General features: G+C 39.6%; 3 protein-coding genes and 1 non-coding gene across 9 annotated transcripts in view; 2 read left to right on the top strand and 2 right to left on the bottom strand.

Moving 5' to 3' along the window:
- klf3 (Kruppel like factor 3 (basic)) overlaps positions 1-4,719 on the top strand; it is a 13,497-nt gene extending 8,778 nt beyond the window's left edge. For both annotated transcript variants that reach the window (XM_029437610.1, XM_029437616.1), the window contains exons 4-6: positions 312-438; positions 2,282-2,448; positions 2,548-4,719. In XM_029437610.1, coding sequence (XP_029293470.1) covers positions 312-438; positions 2,282-2,448; positions 2,548-2,729 — 476 coding nt within the window. In that variant the 3' untranslated portion in view covers positions 2,730-4,719. The remainder of the gene's footprint in view (positions 1-311; positions 439-2,281; positions 2,449-2,547) is intronic.
- A 727-nt stretch (positions 4,720-5,446) lies between these two features.
- On the bottom strand, positions 5,447-5,518 carry trnap-agg (transfer RNA proline (anticodon AGG)). The gene has a single exon. It is a non-coding gene; the product is annotated as a tRNA-Pro (tRNA).
- Positions 5,519-5,839: 321 nt separating this feature from the next.
- On the top strand, positions 5,840-15,592 carry fam114a1 (family with sequence similarity 114 member A1). 2 transcript variants are annotated; one of them, XM_029434447.1, is made up of 13 exons: positions 5,840-6,192; positions 8,109-8,438; positions 9,353-9,434; positions 9,527-9,759; positions 10,116-10,250; positions 10,424-10,576; positions 10,654-10,834; positions 11,775-11,860; positions 12,383-12,601; positions 12,832-12,971; positions 13,073-13,145; positions 13,497-13,550; positions 13,993-15,592. In XM_029434447.1, the coding sequence occupies exons 2-13, from the start codon at positions 8,115-8,117 to the stop codon at positions 14,116-14,118; spliced, it is 1,806 nt and encodes a 601-aa protein (XP_029290307.1). In that variant the 5' UTR covers positions 5,840-6,192; positions 8,109-8,114; the 3' UTR covers positions 14,119-15,592. The 2 variants fall into 2 exon arrangements, with proteins under 2 accessions (XP_029290307.1, XP_029290317.1); XM_029434457.1 differs by having other exon boundaries at positions 5,845-6,192; positions 10,654-10,795.
- LOC115010069 (uncharacterized) lies at positions 15,356-21,544 on the bottom strand. Of its 4 annotated transcripts, none has more exons than XM_029434486.1 (10): positions 21,255-21,544; positions 20,438-20,734; positions 19,408-19,707; positions 18,134-18,244; positions 17,942-17,995; positions 17,468-17,503; positions 17,113-17,145; positions 16,976-17,023; positions 16,261-16,313; positions 15,356-16,228 (listed from the first exon to the last, which is right to left on the bottom strand). In XM_029434486.1, the coding sequence occupies exons 1-9, from the start codon at positions 21,340-21,342 to the stop codon at positions 16,267-16,269; spliced, it is 1,014 nt and encodes a 337-aa protein (XP_029290346.1). In that variant the 5' UTR covers positions 21,343-21,544; the 3' UTR covers positions 15,356-16,228; positions 16,261-16,266. The 4 variants fall into 4 exon arrangements, with proteins under 4 accessions (XP_029290346.1, XP_029290355.1, XP_029290338.1 ...); XM_029434495.1 differs by having other exon boundaries at positions 15,356-16,120; XM_029434478.1 differs by lacking the exon at positions 16,261-16,313 and having other exon boundaries at positions 15,356-15,872; positions 16,153-16,234.
- Between the last annotated feature and the right edge of the window lie 1,225 nt (positions 21,545-22,769).

Raw genomic sequence — 22,769 nt, 5'->3', positions numbered from 1 at the left:
CTACACATCAGTATGCGTGTGCAGGCTTAGTTTTTCTACACACATACATACAAACATAAGAGGATATTGTTTTCTTTGTTTTGAGAAAATAACTTTCTCCTCAAATGAACATATCTTTTACTAAAAAGGTGAAGTGCTTTTTCTCCTGTTTTTAGAATTCAGATTCTTAGCAAAAAAAAACAGTAAAAGGAAAACCTCTTGAAATTCTGACTAGTAGCAGATACAATCTTAATTTGATGTATGTAATAGGAACAGTTTGTTAATGTGAATAACTCCTGACCATACTGACCTGCAAATCTATATTTACCCAGTTCATTGTGTCGACGCCCATGACCAGCACAAGCCAATCAAAACAGAGCCTCGTTCTGAGTTCGCTCATGACCTCCATAGCAGCCAGGAGATGAAATCCTCAGTCATCAGGATACCACACGAATACGGGTGAGTGACCCTCATACTCATTTTGAAAGAAGCACCAAATGTTTCCTAAGTTTCTGCTGCAGTGGTTCCCCTTTAACTTTATATGTTCAGAATCCATCTCTGTTCCTGTTGTGATCTTTTTCAAATTCAGGTGCAGTCCCAAGACTAGGAATGGCAATTGTTTGATTTAAATCAGGAAATATCTATAAACTAGGAATATGACTGAGCATTCAGAATATATGAGTGTGAAATGGTACATTTGTAGCTCATAATAATTTAACCACTTTTCCTTGACCTTGATGGAAAACATCACGAGGTGAAGGAGAGATGTGAAGGAACATTCATAAAGACAACCATGGTGCTCAGAGAATCCGACTGCACTTACACTAGGCAATGGATGTTGTTTTTTTAAAGCAACTTTATTTAACACATATAACACAAAACATTCCACAGAAATTTAATTCCACCGTCTTTTATTCTCTCATTTCCCGTCTCGTCCATGAGCCTCTCCCCTCACTACAGCTCCTTGTCTTTGTCGCCTTCTAGTCTGCCACGCCCGTTCATATCAGCCATCTAGATCTCGTCACCTTCCGCCTCTCTTCCCATCTCTCCTTTCTTTCTCTTCCCCTCCCTCCTTGCTTCGCTCAGCACTTCCGTATTTTGTAGCGCTCATTGTCTGGCTTCTCCCACTCCTTCTTCCCCTCCACATCCCTTTCTGTTCCTCCTCTCCTTCCTGTTCCTCCTCTCCTTCCTGTTTCCTCCTCCTCACCTCCCATCGTGTTTTGGTTCCCAGTGTCTTCTACAAAATAACGACTTTTCCTCAGAGAAATAATTGCATGTTAGTTGTACATGTAATAGTCAGGGAATGCTGCCAGTTATTCTTGCGTGTGTATGTATGTGTGTGAATGGAGTGTCTTATTCTTTACTGTAATTGTCCGCGTGGTTGCCATCACAGGCTGTCGTTGTCCTCAACTACCGTGAGGTAATTGGACCCTTAAGGAAAAAAATAGGGTGTGTCTTAATCTGTCATCACCTCTACTCTCAAAGAACATGAACAATGTAAATGTAGTGTATGTGTACGATAAATAGTTTAAGTTTGCCCAATGTGTTTAATAATGATAGGTGTGTGTGTGTGTGTGTCTGTGTGTGTGTGTGTGTGTGTGTGTGTGTGTGTGTGTGTGTGTGTGAGTGTGTGAGAGTGTGTGTGTGTGTGTGTGTGTGTGTGTGTGTGTGTGTGTGTGTGTCACATGGGATTTTCTGCATATTCCTCTACGCAGAACTGATCTGTAAGGGATTCATATTTCAACACCCGACACCTGCTCTCAACTGCCACTTGCACACACACACTCACGCTCACGCTCACATACACGTACACACGCACACACTTAATGATAGTGCAGAAAGACAACTCCTTGTTTTCTTTCTTGACTCTTAAACTTACTTTTGCAGAGAAAAGCTTTCACACACACACACACAAGGCACAGAGTAATAGAAACATAATCTTCTGGCGTTGGGTATATAACAGGGTTGATAGTTGAGTTGCAAAGTTGCATCTTCTAGTCTAGAGCTGTGAGTCAGCAGCATTTGTAGCATTTGGGTTAAATGAGAACATGAGAGAGGTGACAGGACAGAGTAAAGGCATGGTGGTATACTGGAAAAAGGTTGGGAGGCGTTTTTTCAACTTCCTGACTGGTAGAAGTTGTTATTGCATCGGAGAGTCGCTGCAACCAAATTAAACTTGCATTAGATTAGATTTCAACATCATGAAGGAGGTGGATGATACATGACACCGACACCCTCTCCTGGTCAAATCAGAGGAAGCAAGCAGCTCTAACAAATACTCTCCTCTCTGTGTCTCTCTCAGGTGTAACAACCCATCAGTAATAGTTCATTCGGGCGCAAAGCATCCTCTCCCTGCCGAGTCTCCTGACACACTGAAAAAGCGGCGAATTCATCGATGCGACTTCAACGGCTGCAACAAAGTGTACACCAAGAGCTCCCACCTCAAAGCACACCGCAGGACACACACCGGTAAGTCTTGATTCACACCAAATATACTTTAAAACATTTGTATCATCTTTAACGAGCTTTTCCACTGATCCTCTTCTTTTATTTTCTTCCTATGTGCAGGTGAGAAACCCTACAAGTGCATGTGGGAAGGCTGCACATGGAAGTTCGCCCGTTCAGACGAGCTGACGAGACACTTCCGCAAGCACACAGGAGTCAAACCATTCCAGTGCCCCGACTGTGAACGCAGCTTCTCCCGCTCTGACCACCTGGCTTTGCACAAGAAACGCCACCTCCTGGTGTGAAACCCTGTAAAAATCGGCTGCTTGAAGAAACTCGGTGCTGGTTTCAACGTTGGACTGTACCACTGTGACTTGAGGGGGGATTTTAAAGAGTTTGTCTTACATGTTGGACTCTGACAGGGAGCTGGGAAATGTTCCTCAGGGTGCAAGTTAAGACCCTTTCACCTCATTAGCCTGAAAATGTGCTAGTGTCAGCCTATTAATCGTATAACCGTCACACCTTCCTGTTTGCAGATTTATCAGCAGCTTATGTTGATATTATAAGAGAAACCAGACCTCGGATCAGCTGTGGAAGGTCCAGACACTTATAAAAAAAGAGGCTGCAGCTTCTCAGCTGGCCTGAGAGCAGCACCCTCTTGTGGCTGCAGAACCAAACCGCATCAAAACCCACATCCAGCATCAAAACCCACATACAGCGTGCTCAAGCTTATTTTTACATCAGCTCTCATTTCTATGCATGCATTCAAGTAAATATTGTAGACTTAAACACACACACACACACACACACACACACACACACACACACACACACACACACACACACACACACGTCATTTGCTAGCTAGGCTGATATAATGTGAAACTTTCCAGAATGTATCAAATCACACCCACTGTGCACCATGTCATACATACTTCCGCTTTCTTTCATCAGCGCAGCTACCTGTGACATAACGCTAATGCTAACTCCTCCTTCATGAACCACAACATTAAAAAACCACCTTATCTGCCTCTAAAGCTTACATCATTAAGTGACTTAAAAAAACCAAACAGGTAGCTATTGCTTGCTTTCTTTTGTACATACATGCACACGTTTAATGGCACACCGAGCAAGACAACAAGCACTTAATAAAAGCAGCCATGGTCTGGTGTGCTTTTTGGTATTTGGGTTGGAAAAAAGGGGGACTCTGGGTTGTTCATTGTCGGAGTGAAGTGTTTTTTTTGTTTTCATTCAGAAATGTGAAAGTTGCTGCACAGGGCATTATTGTGTTAGTGAGGAAAAGACACCGCTCGGTTGGTTTAAGGGTAGAAGCAATGAAATGTCTTATATCAAGTTTATGTCTCTATATGAACTATTGTTTGGTTTGTGACGTGACACAATGGTAGCCTTTTTCTTTTTATTGTATGAAAAATTTATATGGGAAAAATACAAAGTGCAAAGCAGGGAAATTTGCTCTTTCATTTTAGTTTTTCAGGAGTTTCATTCCAGCCCACCACACAGGATATGTAATTTTAAATAAAATAACATTTAACATTGCGTTTTCCTAACAGAAGGTCATCAGATATATTCTTCTACTACACCATCATTTTTTTTTACCATCATCACAATTTTAGAGCACAGCGTTCTGTTTTTACAGCTTCTGGAGAAGAAAATAATTTTGTTTATAGCGTCTTTGTACGTATGTCTCCAATGTGCACTTTATATATATATATATATATATATATATAAACATTCCCAAAACATTTTCTTATCACATCAGTTTTTCTATTCATACATCTGCTGGTCAGTTTGATCAGAAACATCAGGTGTCTTGGTTTGTCATTTTCTAATCATACCAGAAGAGGGTGTGATCCTTACTTTTATTCACACACACACAAACACACACACCGAATGTAGCGGCTCAACTGATCTGCATTTTGCCCCTGGACCTTCTCTGTGTTTTTGCTTGTACATGTTTTTGTATTTCTGCAAATATAAGTTGTAATATATATATATATATATATATTTTATAATTGATTATTAGACTGAAAGGGCAATTAAAGGTTTCTATTAAGCATGATTTTGATACTCTCATAATAATACTATTATATTATACATTTCTATAATGTTCTGTCTACAATAAACCCTATCTCTTTTTAATCTAAACGTTGGCAATTCAAAGGGAACATGTTAAACTGTGAACATATAACTGTACAGGTCTATCTGCAATTTTGCATTTATTTTATGACAGAATATTCATACCACTTAATAAACTTATTGATAATATTTGCAGAATCGAGTGCTTCAATTTTGTATGTGTGTGTTTGTAATGAAACTGTTAATGGAGGTGTTCGTAGATATTTCTTTTACATTTAGGTTATTTATCAAGGATAAATGAGTTTTGCACTGACTTTAGCTTCAACTTCAGTTTATTTAAGGCGCAAAATCAGCCCTTATTTGAGTCTTGGCTTTATGTATTATAAGAGACTAAAAAACCTAACAATATAATCTAAATATTATAAGGGTAATGGATTCATGGTCTCGGCACACAGGTTTTACACACACACAGACACACGCACACGCACACACACACACAGACACACACACACACACACACAGACACACGTACACGCACAGACACACAGACACACGTACACGCACAGACACACACACACACACACACACACCACAGGCATATCATAATAATAGTCTTTTTTTTATATTGTGATATGATGTGATGTTTTCCCTATTTACTCCAAAAATACAGAGATGTAACCTTAATGTGTGTTTTTTGTGGCCGTGAACATACAGCAGTATAAGACTTTCATCAGTATCTCAGCAAAGAGAAATTTGAGATATGTATATTATAATCGTATTGTTTATATTTTTGACACTAGATATATTTTAATACATGCATATTGATATTTTATATTTGCAGGTATTTTATAATGCAACCACTACACAAAAATGTACCTCAGAATAGAGTTGCATCGAACCTTTAGTGTATGTGAATAAAAAATGTGGGCTCGTCCGGGATTTGAACCCGGGACCTCTCGCACCCTAAGCGAGAATCATACCCCTAGACCAACGAGCCACGATGTAGAGGCGGAGAGTATACAAATTAATACAACTCAATATAACTTTAACATTCCGTGCATTAACAACATTAACAACATGCTTTTTTTAGAATTACATACATTAAGACTTGTTGTTATTTGATTTGAAATACGGCAATGCAATGACAAATCAACTTTAATTCTTATTTATATGTAAGTATCGAGGCGAAGCAAGATGATTCCCTCCTACCCACTTCCGTCTTCGTTTAAAAGAGCCTCTACGCTTGTCTCCATAGGAGCAGGTTAGCAAATCAGTAGCCACAAGGATGTATTTTCGTTAATCGGGCCAAATAAATAGTCAAGTAGGGGACATATGTCATTATAAAACGCTTAAGGCTGTTTGTACATCCTGTTTCAGTTTGTGAAACCTAAGAAACAGAAAGTATCAATAACGGTTATACAGTGGCTGTTTCAGTGGAGCATTGTCTTAAATGTCTTAGCTTGTATGCACTGGTTTAATAGCAAGTTGAATAGTGAGTAGTAAATTATGCGTTCTTCTTGGTGGGTTTACAAACCAGTAGACGACTGTATAGGTTGTCCCTGAGGCAGGGAACTATCTTGTGGATTAATACTCTTCGGTGCAGTCACCTACCGGCCTGCCGACGTGGCGGGGCGGAAGAGGAGCCGCAGCCTGCTGGTACCAAACAAACGGGTGAGCTGCACCGTCACTTTCACAAAAACAAAACTGTCTTTGACCTTTATAACTTTCCTTTGCCTGAAACAACCTAATGACACGAATGGGCAACAACGCCGGCGATTAAGTTATATTAAGTTGTTTCACTGTTGAAATGTTATTTGTATTTAGTTAAGAAAAACATAAACATGCGAATAATAGCTTATTTATCATATTCGCTTTCAAATCTGAACAGTGGTCTTTGTTGAGTGATTGTTTGAAATTATTCTGTATGTTGTCATTGTGTAATAATGTGTTCAAATAGTGTTAAGAGGAGCAGAAGAGGTTTTGACATATTAATGTCATCATGAAATTACTCTTTTGATATAATTAGATCATTGTTTTGGGCTACAATTTGATCTCTACAGAGCGTCTCGTCTGTTTTTCGACTGTGTACTATATTTATCCTACTATACTAACTATCCTATTACTCCAGATCAAAAGAAAATATTGTCACTTTATATGTATTGTGCTTTATGTCTGTTTGTTTTTTTGGACAAATGTATCTTGGTATTGTGAATCCGTGTATTCACCATCTTGCACATACATACACATATATTGTGAGAGGCAACTTTGTGTTAAATTACATTTTACTACCAGGAAACAGCGTTAACAAACTTCACAGTGTTGAAAACCTAGTGATGACAGTAATCATGTGGATGCATGTACAGCAAGTGACCAGTAGATGGTAACGTTGAACCACGAAGCGATCATCAATGATTGCTTTTGCTCAATGTTTCAGTGTTGTATACTTCTCATCTTGACCTCCACATAGCATGCATCAGACATCACATTTATTAGAGCAGCACAGTTTTATATGTTCGTCATTTACTTTTTTGTTGCAACTAATACAGAAATTATGAACTTCCTTTTAAAAAACTTTAAATTGATCCACTTGAGTTTACTGTATTAATGTAAACGATGTGCTGTAGAGTGTGACCTTAAAACTACAGCAAATCTTAGATTTATACAAGTGAAATTATTTATTATTTTGACTGATTTAGTTTACTTTCTCTGTTCTGTGTCGACCACAAAGTTTGTGTTTTTAATCAAACATTATATATTTTACTCTCCTGTAAATGTATTAATTAGAAATGCATTAAGCCCTCTGCAATGCTGTAATGCATACAATATTAAAACCACAGTGTCTGCTACATTAACCGAAGCCCAATACATACAACATGGCAATTATTTTGCATTAATTAATTACATTAAATTGATAAATGTATTTCCTAGCTTTCACATAATCAATGAAGGGTTTCCAAGTCTTATAGAATATCTCAATAGAAACTCGTAGAGTGAATCTGAGTTCTTCCAGCTTAAGGTGTTGCATAACAGCTTTGATCAACGTAGTGTAAGTGTGAGATCGTGCCTATTTTATACAGTCTATGGGTCGTGTCTGTTTCCAGTTCAATAGAATGAATCTGCGTGCTAAAAGGGTATGAACCTTGCTATAGTAAGATAACTGTCCTCTCCCAGTATCGCAAATACAGCCACGCTGAATTGATTTAATGTTGTGCTTGTCTTGAGCATTTGAACTTTGTGCTGTTGAAATTAGACGATTATTCAATTAGTCGCTAGACAGAAAACTAATTTGATGATCAATTATTCATTTAAGTCAAACATTCTCCAGGTTGTATCTTCTCCAGTATGTTAATCTGCTAGTTGTCTCTGTGTTAAGGTGTTCTGTAATCATCATACACCACAAACAGTAGACACAGAGATAACGAGTCCAAACTCACTTTGTAAAGCCTAAATGAATGTTGTATGTTGTGTTTATGTGTTTGTTATTATGTAAGCAGTGTTTGGTTGCAGGATGCAAAGATTAATAAAGAAGCACAGATCAGCACTTTCCCAACTAAAACCACTAAAATCAAAGATCTCCTCTCTTCCAGATCACCATGTCCCAGGCTGACACAGACCCCTCTGCTGACATCAACCCTCCACCCAGCCAGCACCCTCACACCAACCCTGGCTCCTGTCAGGATGTCCCAGCAGCCTTTGCTCCACCTTCAGCCCCTCTGCATTCTGCTTTGATCCCTGAGAGTTTTGATCTCCCGCAGTCCACCAGCGAGGAGACTACAACAGAGGACATGACCGCCGAGTCTAACACTTCAGAGGGTCCGACTGACCAACCACAGCCTGCCGCTGAGGGTCAGGTGATCATATGTGACCAACCAGTGAGTCTGGAGCCAGACGCAGAGTCTGCAGAGGAGGATGTGGAGGTTTGTAGCACTAGTTTCTTTAGTTTGTTTACATACAGTGCATACTATATAACCTGTATAACAAGGGTGACATAGTACAAGCAGGTTACGAATTAGTGAGACAAAGGTGTAACAAAATATACAGACATTAACACAAGACGTATGATTTGAATATGGTTTGACGTTATGACGTTATGATTTGAATATGGTAAGTGTGTCAGATATATATTCATATATAAATAATTGACCAGAGGAATGTGAAGGTATCATGAGGACTTTTTACTTTTTTTTTTACTGACTTTGATATGTGAGGGTTTGGAAATCTGAAAATGATTAATGTTTAATAATGTAATGTTTTACATAAACGCATAACTTAAACAACAGTTTGTGACAAATGGGCTTTTTTACAGTATTGCGACCATGTGTTGAGCGGGACATTAATCATGACACTGTATATATGATGATGATGATGATGATGATGATGTTGTTGATGATGATGATGATGATGATGAAGATGATGGTGATGGTATTTGCAACTGTTTTGATAATTATTCAATCAAAAATGCCCCAAAATCTTTTGTTTTTAAATGTGCTCTTTAGATAAAATTGACTTAACTTGACTAGTTCAAGCTTATCAGTTGTGAGGAATTGGTGCTTTTCTGTGTCTTATATGATAGTAAGCGTTTAGCATCTTTAGATTGTTGACTGTGGATCAAAATAAACAAGATGTCATCTGGAGTTTGCCGGGCTGTGATTGTAATTTTCCCTGTTTTTACCAACGAAAGGATTAATTGATCCAGAAAATAATTGTTACTTGCAGCCCTAACTGACAATAATTAAGTGAACTGCTGGATGTCTAGTAGCTAAATAATTCAGACAAAAGTAAAGTTTTCTAACTATTACTATAATGTATATCTGTGTGTTTGTGTGTACAGACACTTCCGGAGAAAGAGAAAGGTTGGGGAGTTTGGAGTTCATGGGGAAAATCTCTTCTGAGCAGTGCCACCTCCACAGTGGGTACGTCCTCCACTGTCATTTCCTCATTCTTCATTTTCTACACACTCTCCCTCCTGATCTCCTAAGTCTTTACCCCATGTGTCTGTGTGCAGGTCAGAGCCTGACCTCAGTTAAAAAGGCAGGAGAAGCTCTGCGTCTCCACAGGACCTCAGTAGGAGAGGAAGCACAAGAAGAAGAGGAGGAGGCAGCGGAGGAGGAGGAGAAGAAAGAGGGAGGAGGTGAAAGTGGAGAGACTGAGCTGTCCAGCTCTGGGGAGTCTTCTGTTAGTGCTGCAGTTTCTAGCAGGGGCGTCTTCTCTACTATCACACACGCTGTGCAGAACACAGTGAGTGAACGCTCACACACACACACACACACACACACACACACACACACACACACACACACAATCACACACACACACACATTCGCACAAACTCACACACAAGGTCTGGAGAAAACTGTAAAAATGTGAAAACACAACAGTAATCTTAATATATAATTTTTAAAAATACTTATTATTTGCATTTCCATCCACCTGTTTGTTTGTTTGTGCATTTTCAATTTGTGTATAAAAAAGTGGAAACATTTACCTTCAGTATTTTTTATGTTTTATCATTTTCACTTTGTGTTTCTCTCTGTGTGTCTCTGTGTGTCTCTGTGTGTCTCTGTGTGTCTCTGTGTGTCTCTGTGTGTCTCCAGGGTAAGTCAGTGATCAGCGGAGGCTTGGATGCTCTGGAGTTTATTGGAAAGAAAACTATGACTGTTCTTGCTGAGAGTGACCCGGGTTTCAAAAAGACCAAGACCCTGATGCAGAAGACTGTGTCACTGAGTCAGGCATGTAGACACACTTAATATCCTCCTATCAGATAAATAACAAAGTAAAACTTGTGTATCTGCGCCGCTTATGGAATTTGGTGATTTTCGGTTGAAATCCACTTTCTGTAATTTCTCTAAAATGGCAGCTCTGCAGCGGTGTTGTGTTAAGATTATCACTTTTGATTTTTCAGATGTTAAAGGAAGTCAAAGAGAAAGAGCGGGCCCGTCTGGGCAATCAGCCAATCAGTGCACCCACAGCTCACTATGGTATTCTGTTTGACAACTACCAGGGCTTGTCGCACCTCGAGGCCCTGGAGATCCTGTCCAATGAGAGTGAGGCCCAGGTGAGACATAAGTCTGAGGAGTGCTTTTTCAGAAACAGTGCTTTTTATAAAGCCATATACTCCATATCTGCTCCTAGGTCCAAGCCTTCCTCTCCTCCCTGGTGGAAGAGGAGCAGGACGAGGTGAAGAAGGAGCTGATTTTTATTAAGGACATCTTCATGAAGGGAGAGGAGGAGGAAAAAGAAGAAGAAGAAGAAGGACAACAGACGAAGGATAACGGTGATCTAAGTTCACAATTACAGTGTTCTACCCCCTTATGTGAGTGACCCAAACCAGACGCCAGACCTGCTGGAGGTAGAAGCGGTCCCTGAGCACTGACCCGGGATCTGTTGGCAATATTCTCATTTCTCATGCATTCACATAATATTATTGTTACAGAACCTTTTCCAAAGCGCATAAAGAGTTTTTACCAGCCGAGACAGAGACGCTGGTATCGTTTACAGCTTGTGTGTCTGCGTGTGTGTCGTCATGGCAAAATGTTGTTCTAGAGACACCTACTGTAGCGGGAACTACCAGAGAAGCCACTTTAAGTACGTTTTGTTCCCGATCTGTAAAATAGTTCTGCCAAAGTCAAATTCAGTGTCGAGGGGATGTCATGTGATGCAAAAGTTTCTCACCAGCAACTAGTCAATTGATATTTTAAAGATTAAATGCAGACTTCGCGACAGGTGCCCTCAGGCGACGTCACAGCAGTGCAGAGCTCAAAGCAGATTGGTGTCCCTTGGAGGGTTTTAACAAAGTGCCTGATCCAGTGTTGGTGTTCAGGGGCCACTGACACATTCAAATCACATAAATACAAGACCAACATCAGATAAAGACAATAAATCTAAATGCATGCCTTACACATTAAGATGCAAGTGTAATCAACATACAGTTTGAATTAATTTGGCACAAAAAAAAGAATCAGAAGTGCAGCAAATCTCTGTTTAGCTGAAGGCAAGAATATTATCTTGATGATCTCAGCATGCGGGAATCATTGCACGTGGTACAAACCTGCTCTCATTTTACAGTATGCATCAATGACTAACAAATGCAGTGTAAGGTGAAGTACACTGACGTGTGTGTGTGTGTGTGTGTGTGTGTGTGTGTGTGTGTGTGTGTGTGTGTGTGTGTGTGTGTGTGTGTGTGTGTGTGTGTGTGTGTGTGTGTGTGTGTGTGTGTGTGTGTGTGTGTGTGCGCGCATTTGTATGTATGCCAGCGGCCGACGGCGAGGAGTTTGTGAGCGTTCTCACCGAGCTGCTGTTTGAGCTTCATGTTGCTGCAACGCCAGACAAACTCAACAAGGTGAGTCATGCATGTGCAGACACTTTCACACACACACACACACACACGCAATAATTACAATAATTGTGAAGGCACTCATTGACTTCATTCATTAATTTCCTAATCCTAGCCCACTCCACTACGTACTTCTAATTATAAACCTAAAACACACAAACACACAAACACACAGCAGGAAATCTCCAAGGTTTAACTTGACATGTCAGTTTCTTCACCAGCAGCACAGCCAGAAGACATCCTAACATCCTGTTAAAGGGCGGTTTTAGGTCTATCTGCTGACATTACTCACATTATTATGTACATTTGAAGGCGCACACAGTCACTTTTTTAACACGCACTATCTCCTGCTGCAGTCTTAGACGTAATGTTAAAGTTACCACCTTTGAAGTTCTTCTTCATATTCAAATTCACATATATATAGAACCCACATTAGCATATAATCATGTATATGCATCTGATTAGCATAAATCAGGATGGCGAACTCTCACCATGCAGAGCTGATAGATGGTAATTATGCGTCTCCAGGCTCGGATCAGGGCCCATGATTGGGTGAGCGAGGTGGAACAGCCTGTCACTACGGAGACGGTTGACAGGGAAACGCCACAGAACCAGCCGGCAGGAGAGGCCTCACCTGGAGAGAACGAAGAGGAGGAGAAGAACAAAGACGGAGAAGAGCAGGGGGAGAAGAAGAGCGAGGGGGAGGAGGAAAAGAAGGAGAAAGAGAGCGACCCCAGATCTGTAGAGGTGAGGTCAACTCAACAATGTTTTGTGACTAACCAGCAACAGTACACACTTTTTATTTTATTCTTTTAATGTAACCTCCTTCTCCATCTGCTGTCAAAGGCTGATTTGATTTTATATATTCATCCTATATATATATATATATATATATATATATATATATATATATATATATATATATATATATATATAATTTCTAAAAATAAATATGTGTGTGTGTGTGTTCTCTCCAGGCTGTCTACCTGTCATCAGTTGGCAGTCTGGCAGAAGTGACTGCTCGCAGTATCGAGCAGCTCCACAAGGTGGCAGAGCTCATCCTCCACGGCCAGGACCTGGAGAAACCAGCCAGAGACCAGGCACACATCCTCACCAGGTGCGTGTGTGTGTGTGTGTGTGTGTGTGTGTGTGTGTGTGTGTGTGTGTGTGTGTGTGGGGAATGAGATTAGCTAAAATCAACCTTTTGTTTTTTCCCAGGTTGACTTCTGCCATGTGTAAGGAGGTGGAGTGTTTGGCCAAGAAGTTCTCCGATACACTGCTTCTTGTTGGGGTAGGTTAGAGGGAATGTTAGTTAGTTAGTTTTTTTCGATCATATATTCACATTATAATAATTTCACCATAAATTTCTGAAATATCACTAAATTATTTAATCAAGAATCAAAGGTAATATTCTGACCGAAAAGAAAGGTGTAGGCTGAAGCCTGAGGTTGTTGTGCCTACCATTAATACGTATCTAAGCATTATTCTAACTCTAATACAATATAATAAAGAACCACAACATCCTAAATCAGAAGCAGATAAAAAAAAAAAAAGAATATAATTGTCTTTTCTCACTGTGGGTCAAAATAAAGTAGAATGAAGAAATACTGTAATAAATCAGAGACTCGTCTTTCTCTCACAGGGCCAGAGGAAAGCAGAGGTGTTGAATCCGCTGCTAGATGAGGTGCTGTTAGAGGTGAGATTCACAGATTTGTTCTTGATTATAATCAAGTGATGAATGAAATGAATGATGTGGTAGTCTCAGCGTGAAGATGAGTGCTAGAAATATGTGATAATTGATCATGCTTAATGTGTTAATGGCTGAACAGGTGAGCTAACCTTCAAAGAATGTTTAAAGATCTGTTTATAAATGAAGAAACTGTGTGGTTGGCAAGGTGTTCAATATATTTACGATGCTCACAGTACATTAGGACGTCATTTCAATCTTATATGACTATCCTCCACTAAACAGTATATCTTAATCATTTCTGTGTGTTTTAAATACACCTTTAAAATATACCCTACACCAGTTCTTAAAAAGGTTCAATGGTTTAATTTCTGTATGGGAAATGAAGACGATGATGATGATGATGATGATGATGGTGATGATGTTGTGTTCATGGGTCTCCTGTCTGCAGGGCTCCAACAGTACCAACTACATCGAGAACGCATTGCAGCTGCTTCTGCCCGTTCTACAGATCTCCCACATCCAGAGCCAGCACTGTCAGTCCACCACAGAACCAGCAGCACAGACACAGCACTAACACACACACACACACACACACACACACACACACGCACACGCACACGCGCACACGCACACGCACACTATCTAGCTATCTATTGTTGTACAGAAAAGTATAGAGAATAGATTATTCCAGATTAAGTGCTTTAATCTACATCCAGTGCCATAGCATCAGGCAGAAGATGTTTTATATATATACATAATGTAATCTTGAATCTAAATAACAGTTTACCAAATAGACACGTGTAGAAATGACCCACGTGTGTGACTCTTCCACGTTGTATCTCTGAATTTAATTTTTTTACTCTGGTGACATTTTGCTTTGCAAAGTTTAACGGTGTTCAGAGCTGATTCAAGTTTAGCTGCGACTCATTCTATCTGACAAAACAAAGATGTTTCTGTATCGTCTCCAAAGACTGAACCAAAAAATCACTGATTGTGTTGACTCTAATGCAACGTTAATGTATATTAAGCTTTTTTTGCACTCCTTATGGTTCTTTTTCAACATAAAGAACATTTGAGTAACACTATTGAAACGTCTGAAATGTTTTTTAATCTGGTTTGAGACAAAATGCCAGTATTAGTGATTGTACACAACCAGTTTTGCTTCTTATTTTAATTTTTATGTTAAATTATATGAAGTAACACTACATTATATTTCAGTCTTCAGAAAAATCTGATCTGCATATTTTGAATGACAAAATATTTAGTAATATTTTATTGTGTACATTAAAGATGTAATTCATCTCTAATTATGTTTTGTTGTGCTGCTACATTTAGGTATAGTTATATAGTATATAATGTTACAGTTTGACATTTTGGGAAATTTGCTTTTTCGCTTTCTTGGCAAGGGGGGGGAAATAAGAAAATTCTCCAAAATGTTGAACTTTTCTTTAACAACCAAATGACATGTCGTGCGCTTTGTTGGATCCTAATCTGAACACTTTGAAGAAGGCATGAGTGGAAGATTTTAATTTCATATTGCCCTCCTGAATAAAGGCTCTTGATAAATGTTTTGCAAGGTTCTAAACTTACACACTTCTTGCTCCCCAGAGGTATATATCTCGAACATTTTCCACTATTACTATTTCTTCTCTGTTCTTCGACCACCTGTGGAGTTTCAGCAGCAATCCCAAGATGCTCACAGTGCATCTGTTTTTAAATATCCAATTGGCTCTTAGCTTCCAGCCGGCAGATCTAAGGAAGATATAAAGTACTCTCTTCCCTCCTTTACTTCTAATTTTTTCCTTTTAGAGATACATTGATGCAGGCAAGGAGGATATTAAGCAAATAAATGTCTTGTAATGATTTATCTCCTTTGAGCTATATCCAGATGAGGTAGAGCCGTTCATCAGCCTGTGCTTCTGCCTTAGAATACAAAATGATTTAATGCGAAATTTAAGACTGTTTACTAATTTATTTACATTCTCTTCTAATAAAGTACCCTAAGACTGTTTGAGAAATGTTGAAAATAAATACGTTTTAACAATCTTCATGTGTCTCAGATGTTTATATTTTCACAATAAACGTGGCTGATAATTGGAACAGTAATTTTTCATTTTTATCCAGCGCACTTTGAGTCAATTTCTGTGCTCCTCTGGCTGCTCCTCTGTCACCAGGCCTGCTCCTCTGGCTGCTCCTCTGTCACCAGGCCTGCTCCTCTGGCTGCTCCTCTGGCTGCTCCTCTGTCACCAGGCCTGCTCCTCTGGCTGCTCCTCTGTCACCAGGCCTGCTCCTCTGGCTGCTCCTCTGTCACCAGGCCTGCTCCTCTGGCTGCTCCTCTGTCACCAGGCCTGCTCCTCTGGCTGCTCCTCTGGCTGCTCCTCTGTCACCAGGCCTGCTCCTCTGGCTGCTCCTCTGTCACCAGGCCTGCTCCTCTGGCTGCTCCTCTGGCTGCTCCTCTGTCACCAGGCCTGCTCCTCTGGCTGCTCCTCTGTCACCAGGCCTGCTCCTCTGGCTGCTCCTCTGTCACCAGGCCTGCTCCTCTGGCTGTTCCTCTGGCTGCTCCTCTGTCACCAGGCCTGCTCCTCTGGCTGCTCCTCTGTCACCAGGCCTGCTCCTCTGGCTGCTCCTCTGTCACCAGGCCTGCTCCTCTGGCTGTTCCTCTGGCTGCTCCTCTGTCACCAGGCCTGCTCCTCTGGCTGCTCCTCTGTCACCAGGCCTGCTCCTATACAAGAGAGGAGGTGGTCGGATGGTTGCGATGATGCAGATTTGCTAAGGACAGACAAGATTTAAAAAAATACAATAAACAGACTGGAGTTAGATGACAGGGTGAGGTGATCTGAACTCTATGCATGAGGTACATTTAATGTACAGTAAATTCATTCATGATACTAATAATATCAGAAACACTGAACAGTATAAATGACTTGGTGGAAAGTAACAAAGTACATCTACTCAAGTACTGTAGTACAGTTTTATTAATACTTGTAATTTAAGTTCCTGCTACTTTAATTTATTAAGTTACTGCGGATTCAGATTATTGATATTAAAGACAACCAACAGGTAAACAAATATGATGCTGAACTGGACAAAAATGCACAACAAAGCATCTAATTAAGGATGTTATGGGTTAAAGTTAGTATACAAATGAAATATAAAAAGTATACCTTTTTATATTTACTCCTATTTTTATTTTTTTATTATGATTATAATTTCTAATCTAATTGATTGAAATTCATTATATTGAGTTGAATTCTTTTTCTTAAATAAAGATAAAAAATCACGGCATAGTTAAATATCTAACGTTACCTTTATTAATCACTGCACCACCACGCGAGCACGCTTAGTGACCCATATCAAACACACCTACGTTGTCGCGTCATTGTGGAAGGAAGTACAAACTAGAAGTAGCCTCTGTAAGTTTGGAGGTTTACCTGTATAGCAGTGGTCGTTATTCCCGTCCAGCAGAGTTTCTATCTCATCTGAAAAATGCATGTGAATACTATTAACACACAGTATCACTCATTTTTCTCTGAATTTGTTAAAGTGTGTGTTTTTACGATTCTCCTACCTTGAGTGTCAACTTCTGGAATGGGTGACAATCCTGTTCATTAAAAAAAAATAGTTACAAAAGATTGTAACAACGGATTGATGAAGTGATTTTCCTCAAAACCGTGTTTATGCATTTAGGAACTTACCTGACCAAGGTTAGGATCCATAGGAGTGAAGGATCATTAAGTATATGTATATATGTACAGTATATTTATATAATATGTTACTTAATATAATAATATTGTATATTAATCCTCTAAATGGAGAAATCTAATTAAAGTTAATAAAACAATACAAATAAAATCATGCCAGAAATAAGGATGTAGACCTCTTATTGATTTTGTATTGTTATTTAATTTACTAAAAGTATTTACCTTTGGGAATGTTGATCTCTGTGTGGTCATCACCATCTATTTGAAAGATAATAAAGAAAAACATACATTATATCAGACATTTGTTATTACTCATTTCATGAAGAGGGGTACTGACCTCACCTGAAAAAATAAATATCTTAATAATGAGAAAAGCTTTCATAATTCTGGGAAACGTCAGCGTAATAGAAGCGCTCATAAGGTCCCTGACACCTGTTATGACATGTTACTTACTTTATTATTCTGATTTGCTTAAATGTTATGTGTGTGAATGCATTGGGTTGTTTTGAGTATTTGTGTTTGAAAACTTGCTTGCCTCAAATTGTCTCTTTGCCCACAAGCGCAGAGAAAGAGAAGTGTGTATCTGGGTTTATAAGGCATCTGCTCACACCATTGGGAAGGGAAATAAGTGACGATGTGAAGTAGAGTAGAGAGTTGTATACAAGAAAAATTCAGAGGTCACAAAATCACATTTACCGTTCAACTCCTGGCCAGTGACATCGTAACCAACAGGGTGCACCTTGGGCTTTTCTGATTAAAAAAAGAAAAAATAATTTCAGGTAAACTTGAAAAGATCAAACTATGTGTGTGTGTGTGTGTGTGGGGGGGGGGGGGGGGGGGGTGTGTCTGTGTGTTTATGTGTTTGTGTGTTGTGTATGCGTGCTTTACTGCATGAGTGTCTCCTCCGGTAAATTAGTCCCAGCACTGTTATAACCACAGTGAGCACCATCACACACAGCACAGCCAGCCAGAGCACCCTCAACACACACCGCCACTCATCTGGAGTAGAGAGAGGGATTTAAACAGAGATAGATTTAGGCTACAGAAAAGGCCCAGGCCTGCAACAACTATCTTTATTGATTAATCTGTCAACGATTTATTTGATTATACAATTACTTTTATAATTGTGCCCTTTATAAATGGCTGCATGTATGAACAACAACAACAACAACAACAACAACAACAACAACAACAACAACAAGCTTCTTAAAACTCCACATAAACTGTGGCTGTGTTCAAAATCACATACTAACATACTGCTCATACTAAGTAGAGAAAACGTATGTTGTGGGTTCTAACTGCATAGTATGTGGATTTTGTATGTGCAAGAAATGCCCAGATGTATACTAAATAGGCAAGAACTATTTGAGTTTGACACGTGAGCTTCTGCTCACATGTTTTGTTTTTTGTTTTGTTTACATTCACAACTCACTTTTCACAATGAACAGGTGCTCTTTTATTAAATACACTAAACTCTTATTCTATTTATCAAATGTATGTGCACGTTTCAGTGTCTACTGCGTTGCTTTGCCCACTCACATTCTCTCCTCTGCTCTGTTTCGCGAAATGCGAGACACACACACACACACACACACACACACACACACACACACACACACACACACACACACACACACACACACACACACGTGCACACACCTACAGTCAGAGACAGAGCGGAGGAAAGGAGAGGAGAGAACTAAAATAAATTCAATTTATCAAAAAATCTCCGAACTGTTCCTTACTGCCAGATTGTCTGCAGTACATTTGGGGGCTGACAAATGTAATTGGTGAGAATTAGAGAGGAGAAAATAAACAGAGGAAATAAATCCATTCAGAGACAGAAATGAGATTTAAAAAATGCAGTAGATTAAGATGTACTGCAACTCTTTGATCATACAGTACAGGAAGAGGAAGGGAACCAGTCACAGAGCTGCGATTAAAGTCCAGAGAAGAAAAAATATGAGGGAATTTTTTTCTACTGAAAGAAATTACTCCATTGTGGACTGAATCATGTGGACGGCTTGAATTAGATTGAATCAATTCAAACCTAAAATGAAAACTGATAGGACAATTTCCTTCCCCTCCGCCCCTCTCCAATTTGAGAGTAAAGCCGCACTGACCACACGGGAAACAAAGAGCTCTCTCATCCTGACACCAACCTTTCTGTGTCCGTTTCCATGGCAGCTTTTCCTTTGCTGTTGCAGTCAAAACTGTTTGATTGGCGAGCCAAAGGACACAGCGGCGTTGATTGGCTGACTCTGGGGTGGGTGGTGCAGGAAGACAGCAGTAAAATGCCTTTCTCTGTCCAACATTATTCTTCTCCTCCTCTTCCTCATCCTCCTCCTCGGGTGGGTGGAGGTGTAAGGAGCTGTGATTATTGCGGCCGTACAAGGTGAGATTCAGGGTCTCTGCATCTCTGAGTTGAAGATTCACTGACACCTCTAAATGTATTTTTAGATCTGTGAATGGACAGAATGCAGCCATGCTAAGTACATTTGCTGAATAAAACTACGCTTTAATTGTAATTGAAGCTCAGAAAGCTAAGCAAGTGCACCCTTGAGCGTAGATTATTTATCAATTGTCATGATCATGTCATGTCATGCTAGCGGCTCTGTGAGGCTGTACTTAGGCACCTGTTGAGAGCCAACATTTGCTAACTAGCACGGGTTCGGTAGCATTTTATCAAGTTCATATCCAGTACTTTTATTACTCTTTATTTGTTTTTAACATTTGCAAATAACTATACTAAAATAACTATATCTCAAAGACGTCTCATCACCTTTTGTTAGCGGACAAAGCTGACATTTTCAGCGGCAGTGAACGGACGTCTTTAGAGCTGTCCACTTGTGATCGGATCACCCAAGACGCATGTTAATGCCAGGTGTAAACGGGGCCTAAAATGTTGATATGAGTTCAAGTTTAATTGGGAGATTCTGAAATCGACATGAGATATTTAATTAAAAACAGAAATATCAACCTCATGGTGGCGCTAAAGGAGAAGTCATGCGATCACTAGCTAGTAGGATTCATCGTCTGGAGACCATTAATGTCTGAATTAAATATTATTGTCAAATAATCGGTCAAATGGTTATTTTAGTCTGTACCAAAGCTGTAGACCGACTGATGATCTCTATAGCCACATGGCTAGCATGGCTAGAAACAACGAAAGCTTATCTTTCTGTGTAATACCTGAAGATGAGCTGTTGCTGTATAATTCTGCCATGTCCATATCAGTTTCACACACGAACCAGCTCTTTTCTGGGTCTTCAGCTGCTCTCCTTAAGTCTGACTCAGGATCTGTCGTGTTGCTTTGATGCTCTTGTGTGCAATCCTTCTCGAACTTTTCACTTCCTGGAGTCTGTGAAGGGTCACACATATCTTTTCTCCTAATATCAGCATCCCCAATCTTTCCATTTTCCCCCTTCTTCACCTGATTCCCTCTCTCACAGGGTCGGTAGGGCAGGCAGATGAAGTTCACTTTTGATACTGAAAAGTGAATGAATAGAAAATTCAGAACAATTTCTCGGAGGGAGCAGAGTGGAAGAAATGTAACATGCCCTCAAGTAAGAAATCCGAGTAAGATCTCAAAGTGGAAGCTATAGCCTCGAGTTTATACCTGACACAAAACCATTGAAGGCAAACACGTGCACGAGTACAAAGTCTAAAGCAAGCTGCTCTCAAAAAGAGAACAAGCTTTTCAAGGCAACACAATACGGAAACATTTTCAAAGGGACTGTCAGTCACTATTGCATGGCGCTATATTTGGGAGGGATTTATAGCTCAGAAAAGAAAGAAAGGTTAAATCAGACTGAGTCTACAAGAAACCAAAGTGTCTCAAAATGTACAAAATAAAGTTTACTTCTTTTAAAGGTAGACTTTAGATGTTATAGTTTGTACTATACGTTGCAGAAAGCTGAGCCAAAGCAAAAACTGCTTTGTTTTAAATGCTTCAAAAGATTGTGAACCGATAGTGAGGCATTTGTGAAAACGGTTTTAGATGACCCACCTCTGTACAATGTGAAGAAGTCAGGGAGGCAGATGATGAAGATGAGGATCACGAGGATGAGGAGTTTAGTCAGTGCTGCTCTTGTCATGGTTGCACCATAAGATCACACACACACACACTTCATCACGCTGTGGTATCTGCTTCCTTTTCTTTAGTTTTAAACATGCACATTAATTCACACGTTGCATCAGAGAAGCCTTTGGTAGAAGCCCGATTCCATATTACTCACAATTCTCGCAGAGGCAGGCAACAACGCAACGAGACACATGCACACAATACTTCACTTCCTATTACACTTCCTGTTATTTGCTCTACAAAAGGGTGAGAAATGGAGTTTCTATCAGCCGAATGTAAGTAGAAAGGGGTACAGTTGATAGATAGATGATCTATCATGTTTTGTTTGTGTTTGATGTTTATCCGTAAAGAGAGATCACCTTATGTTAAAATATCTTTGTGTAAAACAGAAAGAAACATATATCTTTATATATTTACATGAAAAAACGTGGGAGACCAGAATCATGTTAAAATGAGAAGAGAGACTACTACTACATTATAATTTTACGTCTTAATTGTGAGAAGGTTTCTCATAATTGTGCCTTAGTATTAAATAGTAAATACTATCTCATGATTTTCTCATAATTCCGACTTTGTGATATACAAGCTTATGATTTATAATAAAGTCATAATTTCAAGAACATGTCTCATAATAATGACATAATAAGTATACTAAATCATAATGTTAGTAGTTTTATAATAGTAATAATACACATCATTACAATACCTGTATGCCATCAATTTGAGAAGGTCATTCATAATTATGAAATATTAGCTCATAATTAGGAGAAGGTATCCTCATAACTGTGCCTTAGTTTCCAAGGCTCATGAATTTGCGAAGTTATCTCACAATTATGATCTACTATCCTATATATCTAATGTTACAGAAATGAGCTTCCACAGACCACAGACCACACTACCAGCTGACACTTTAATTAACGTTACCGCACAGAGAGAGCATAGGTGTTTCTGTGCCTTTCTGTACTTAATAATTAATTTCATGCTATTCCAAAAAATATGTATTTTTCTTTTGTATTGTTTGACTTGATCTCTGTTGGGTGTTCGGTGTAGCTCAGAGTCTTCAGTGGGGTTCCTGAGAACCACTTATCGAGGCAGACCTGGGATGGCAACACACACACGCACATGCACACACACACACACACACACACACAGAGAGTCTCAGACGAACACACACAAACACGGTGATGAGCATGGCTGGCAGGTGGAGCCTTATCTCCACTCCGCAGCGGCTTGCCTCTCTCAGGGCTCAGGCAGCAGCTTAGAATGGGATGGAAACAGCCAAAACAAAAAATCCCTTTATGTCTTATGTTCAGTCAATGCTGCTTTACACTTGGAGCTTTTTGAAATATTTTTGAATGAATGCTGAAATGTATTTACCTCCACAGTACTTGTGATTGATGATAGAATTGTGGCATAAACAATAGTGTTGTGTGTGTGTGT

The sequence above is a fragment of the Cottoperca gobio genome, chromosome 1, assembly GCF_900634415.1.
Source record: "Cottoperca gobio chromosome 1, fCotGob3.1, whole genome shotgun sequence".
Taxonomy (NCBI): Eukaryota; Metazoa; Chordata; class Actinopteri; order Perciformes; family Bovichtidae; genus Cottoperca; species Cottoperca gobio.
This window is presented reverse-complemented; position numbering and strand designations above follow the sequence as displayed.

Coding starts and splice junctions, on each gene's coding strand:
- LOC115010069 (XM_029434468.1), bottom strand. CDS start 21,342: ATGACAAGAGCAGCACTGACTAAACTCCTCATCCTCGTGATCCTCATC. Junction 18,245..19,407: donor ATGGAAACGGACACAGAAAG/GTTGGTGTCAGG, acceptor TCTCTACTCCAG/ATGAGTGGCGGTGTGTGTTG. Junction 16,235..16,975: donor TAACGACCACTGCTATACAG/GTAAACCTCCAA, acceptor GAGCAGCCAGAG/GAGCAGGCCTGGTGACAGAG.
- fam114a1 (XM_029434447.1), top strand. CDS start 8,115: ATGTCCCAGGCTGACACAGACCCCTCTGCTGACATCAACCCTCCACCC. Junction 12,972..13,072: donor CAGGCACACATCCTCACCAG/GTGCGTGTGTGT, acceptor GTTTTTTCCCAG/GTTGACTTCTGCCATGTGTA. Junction 13,146..13,496: donor ATACACTGCTTCTTGTTGGG/GTAGGTTAGAGG, acceptor TTTCTCTCACAG/GGCCAGAGGAAAGCAGAGGT.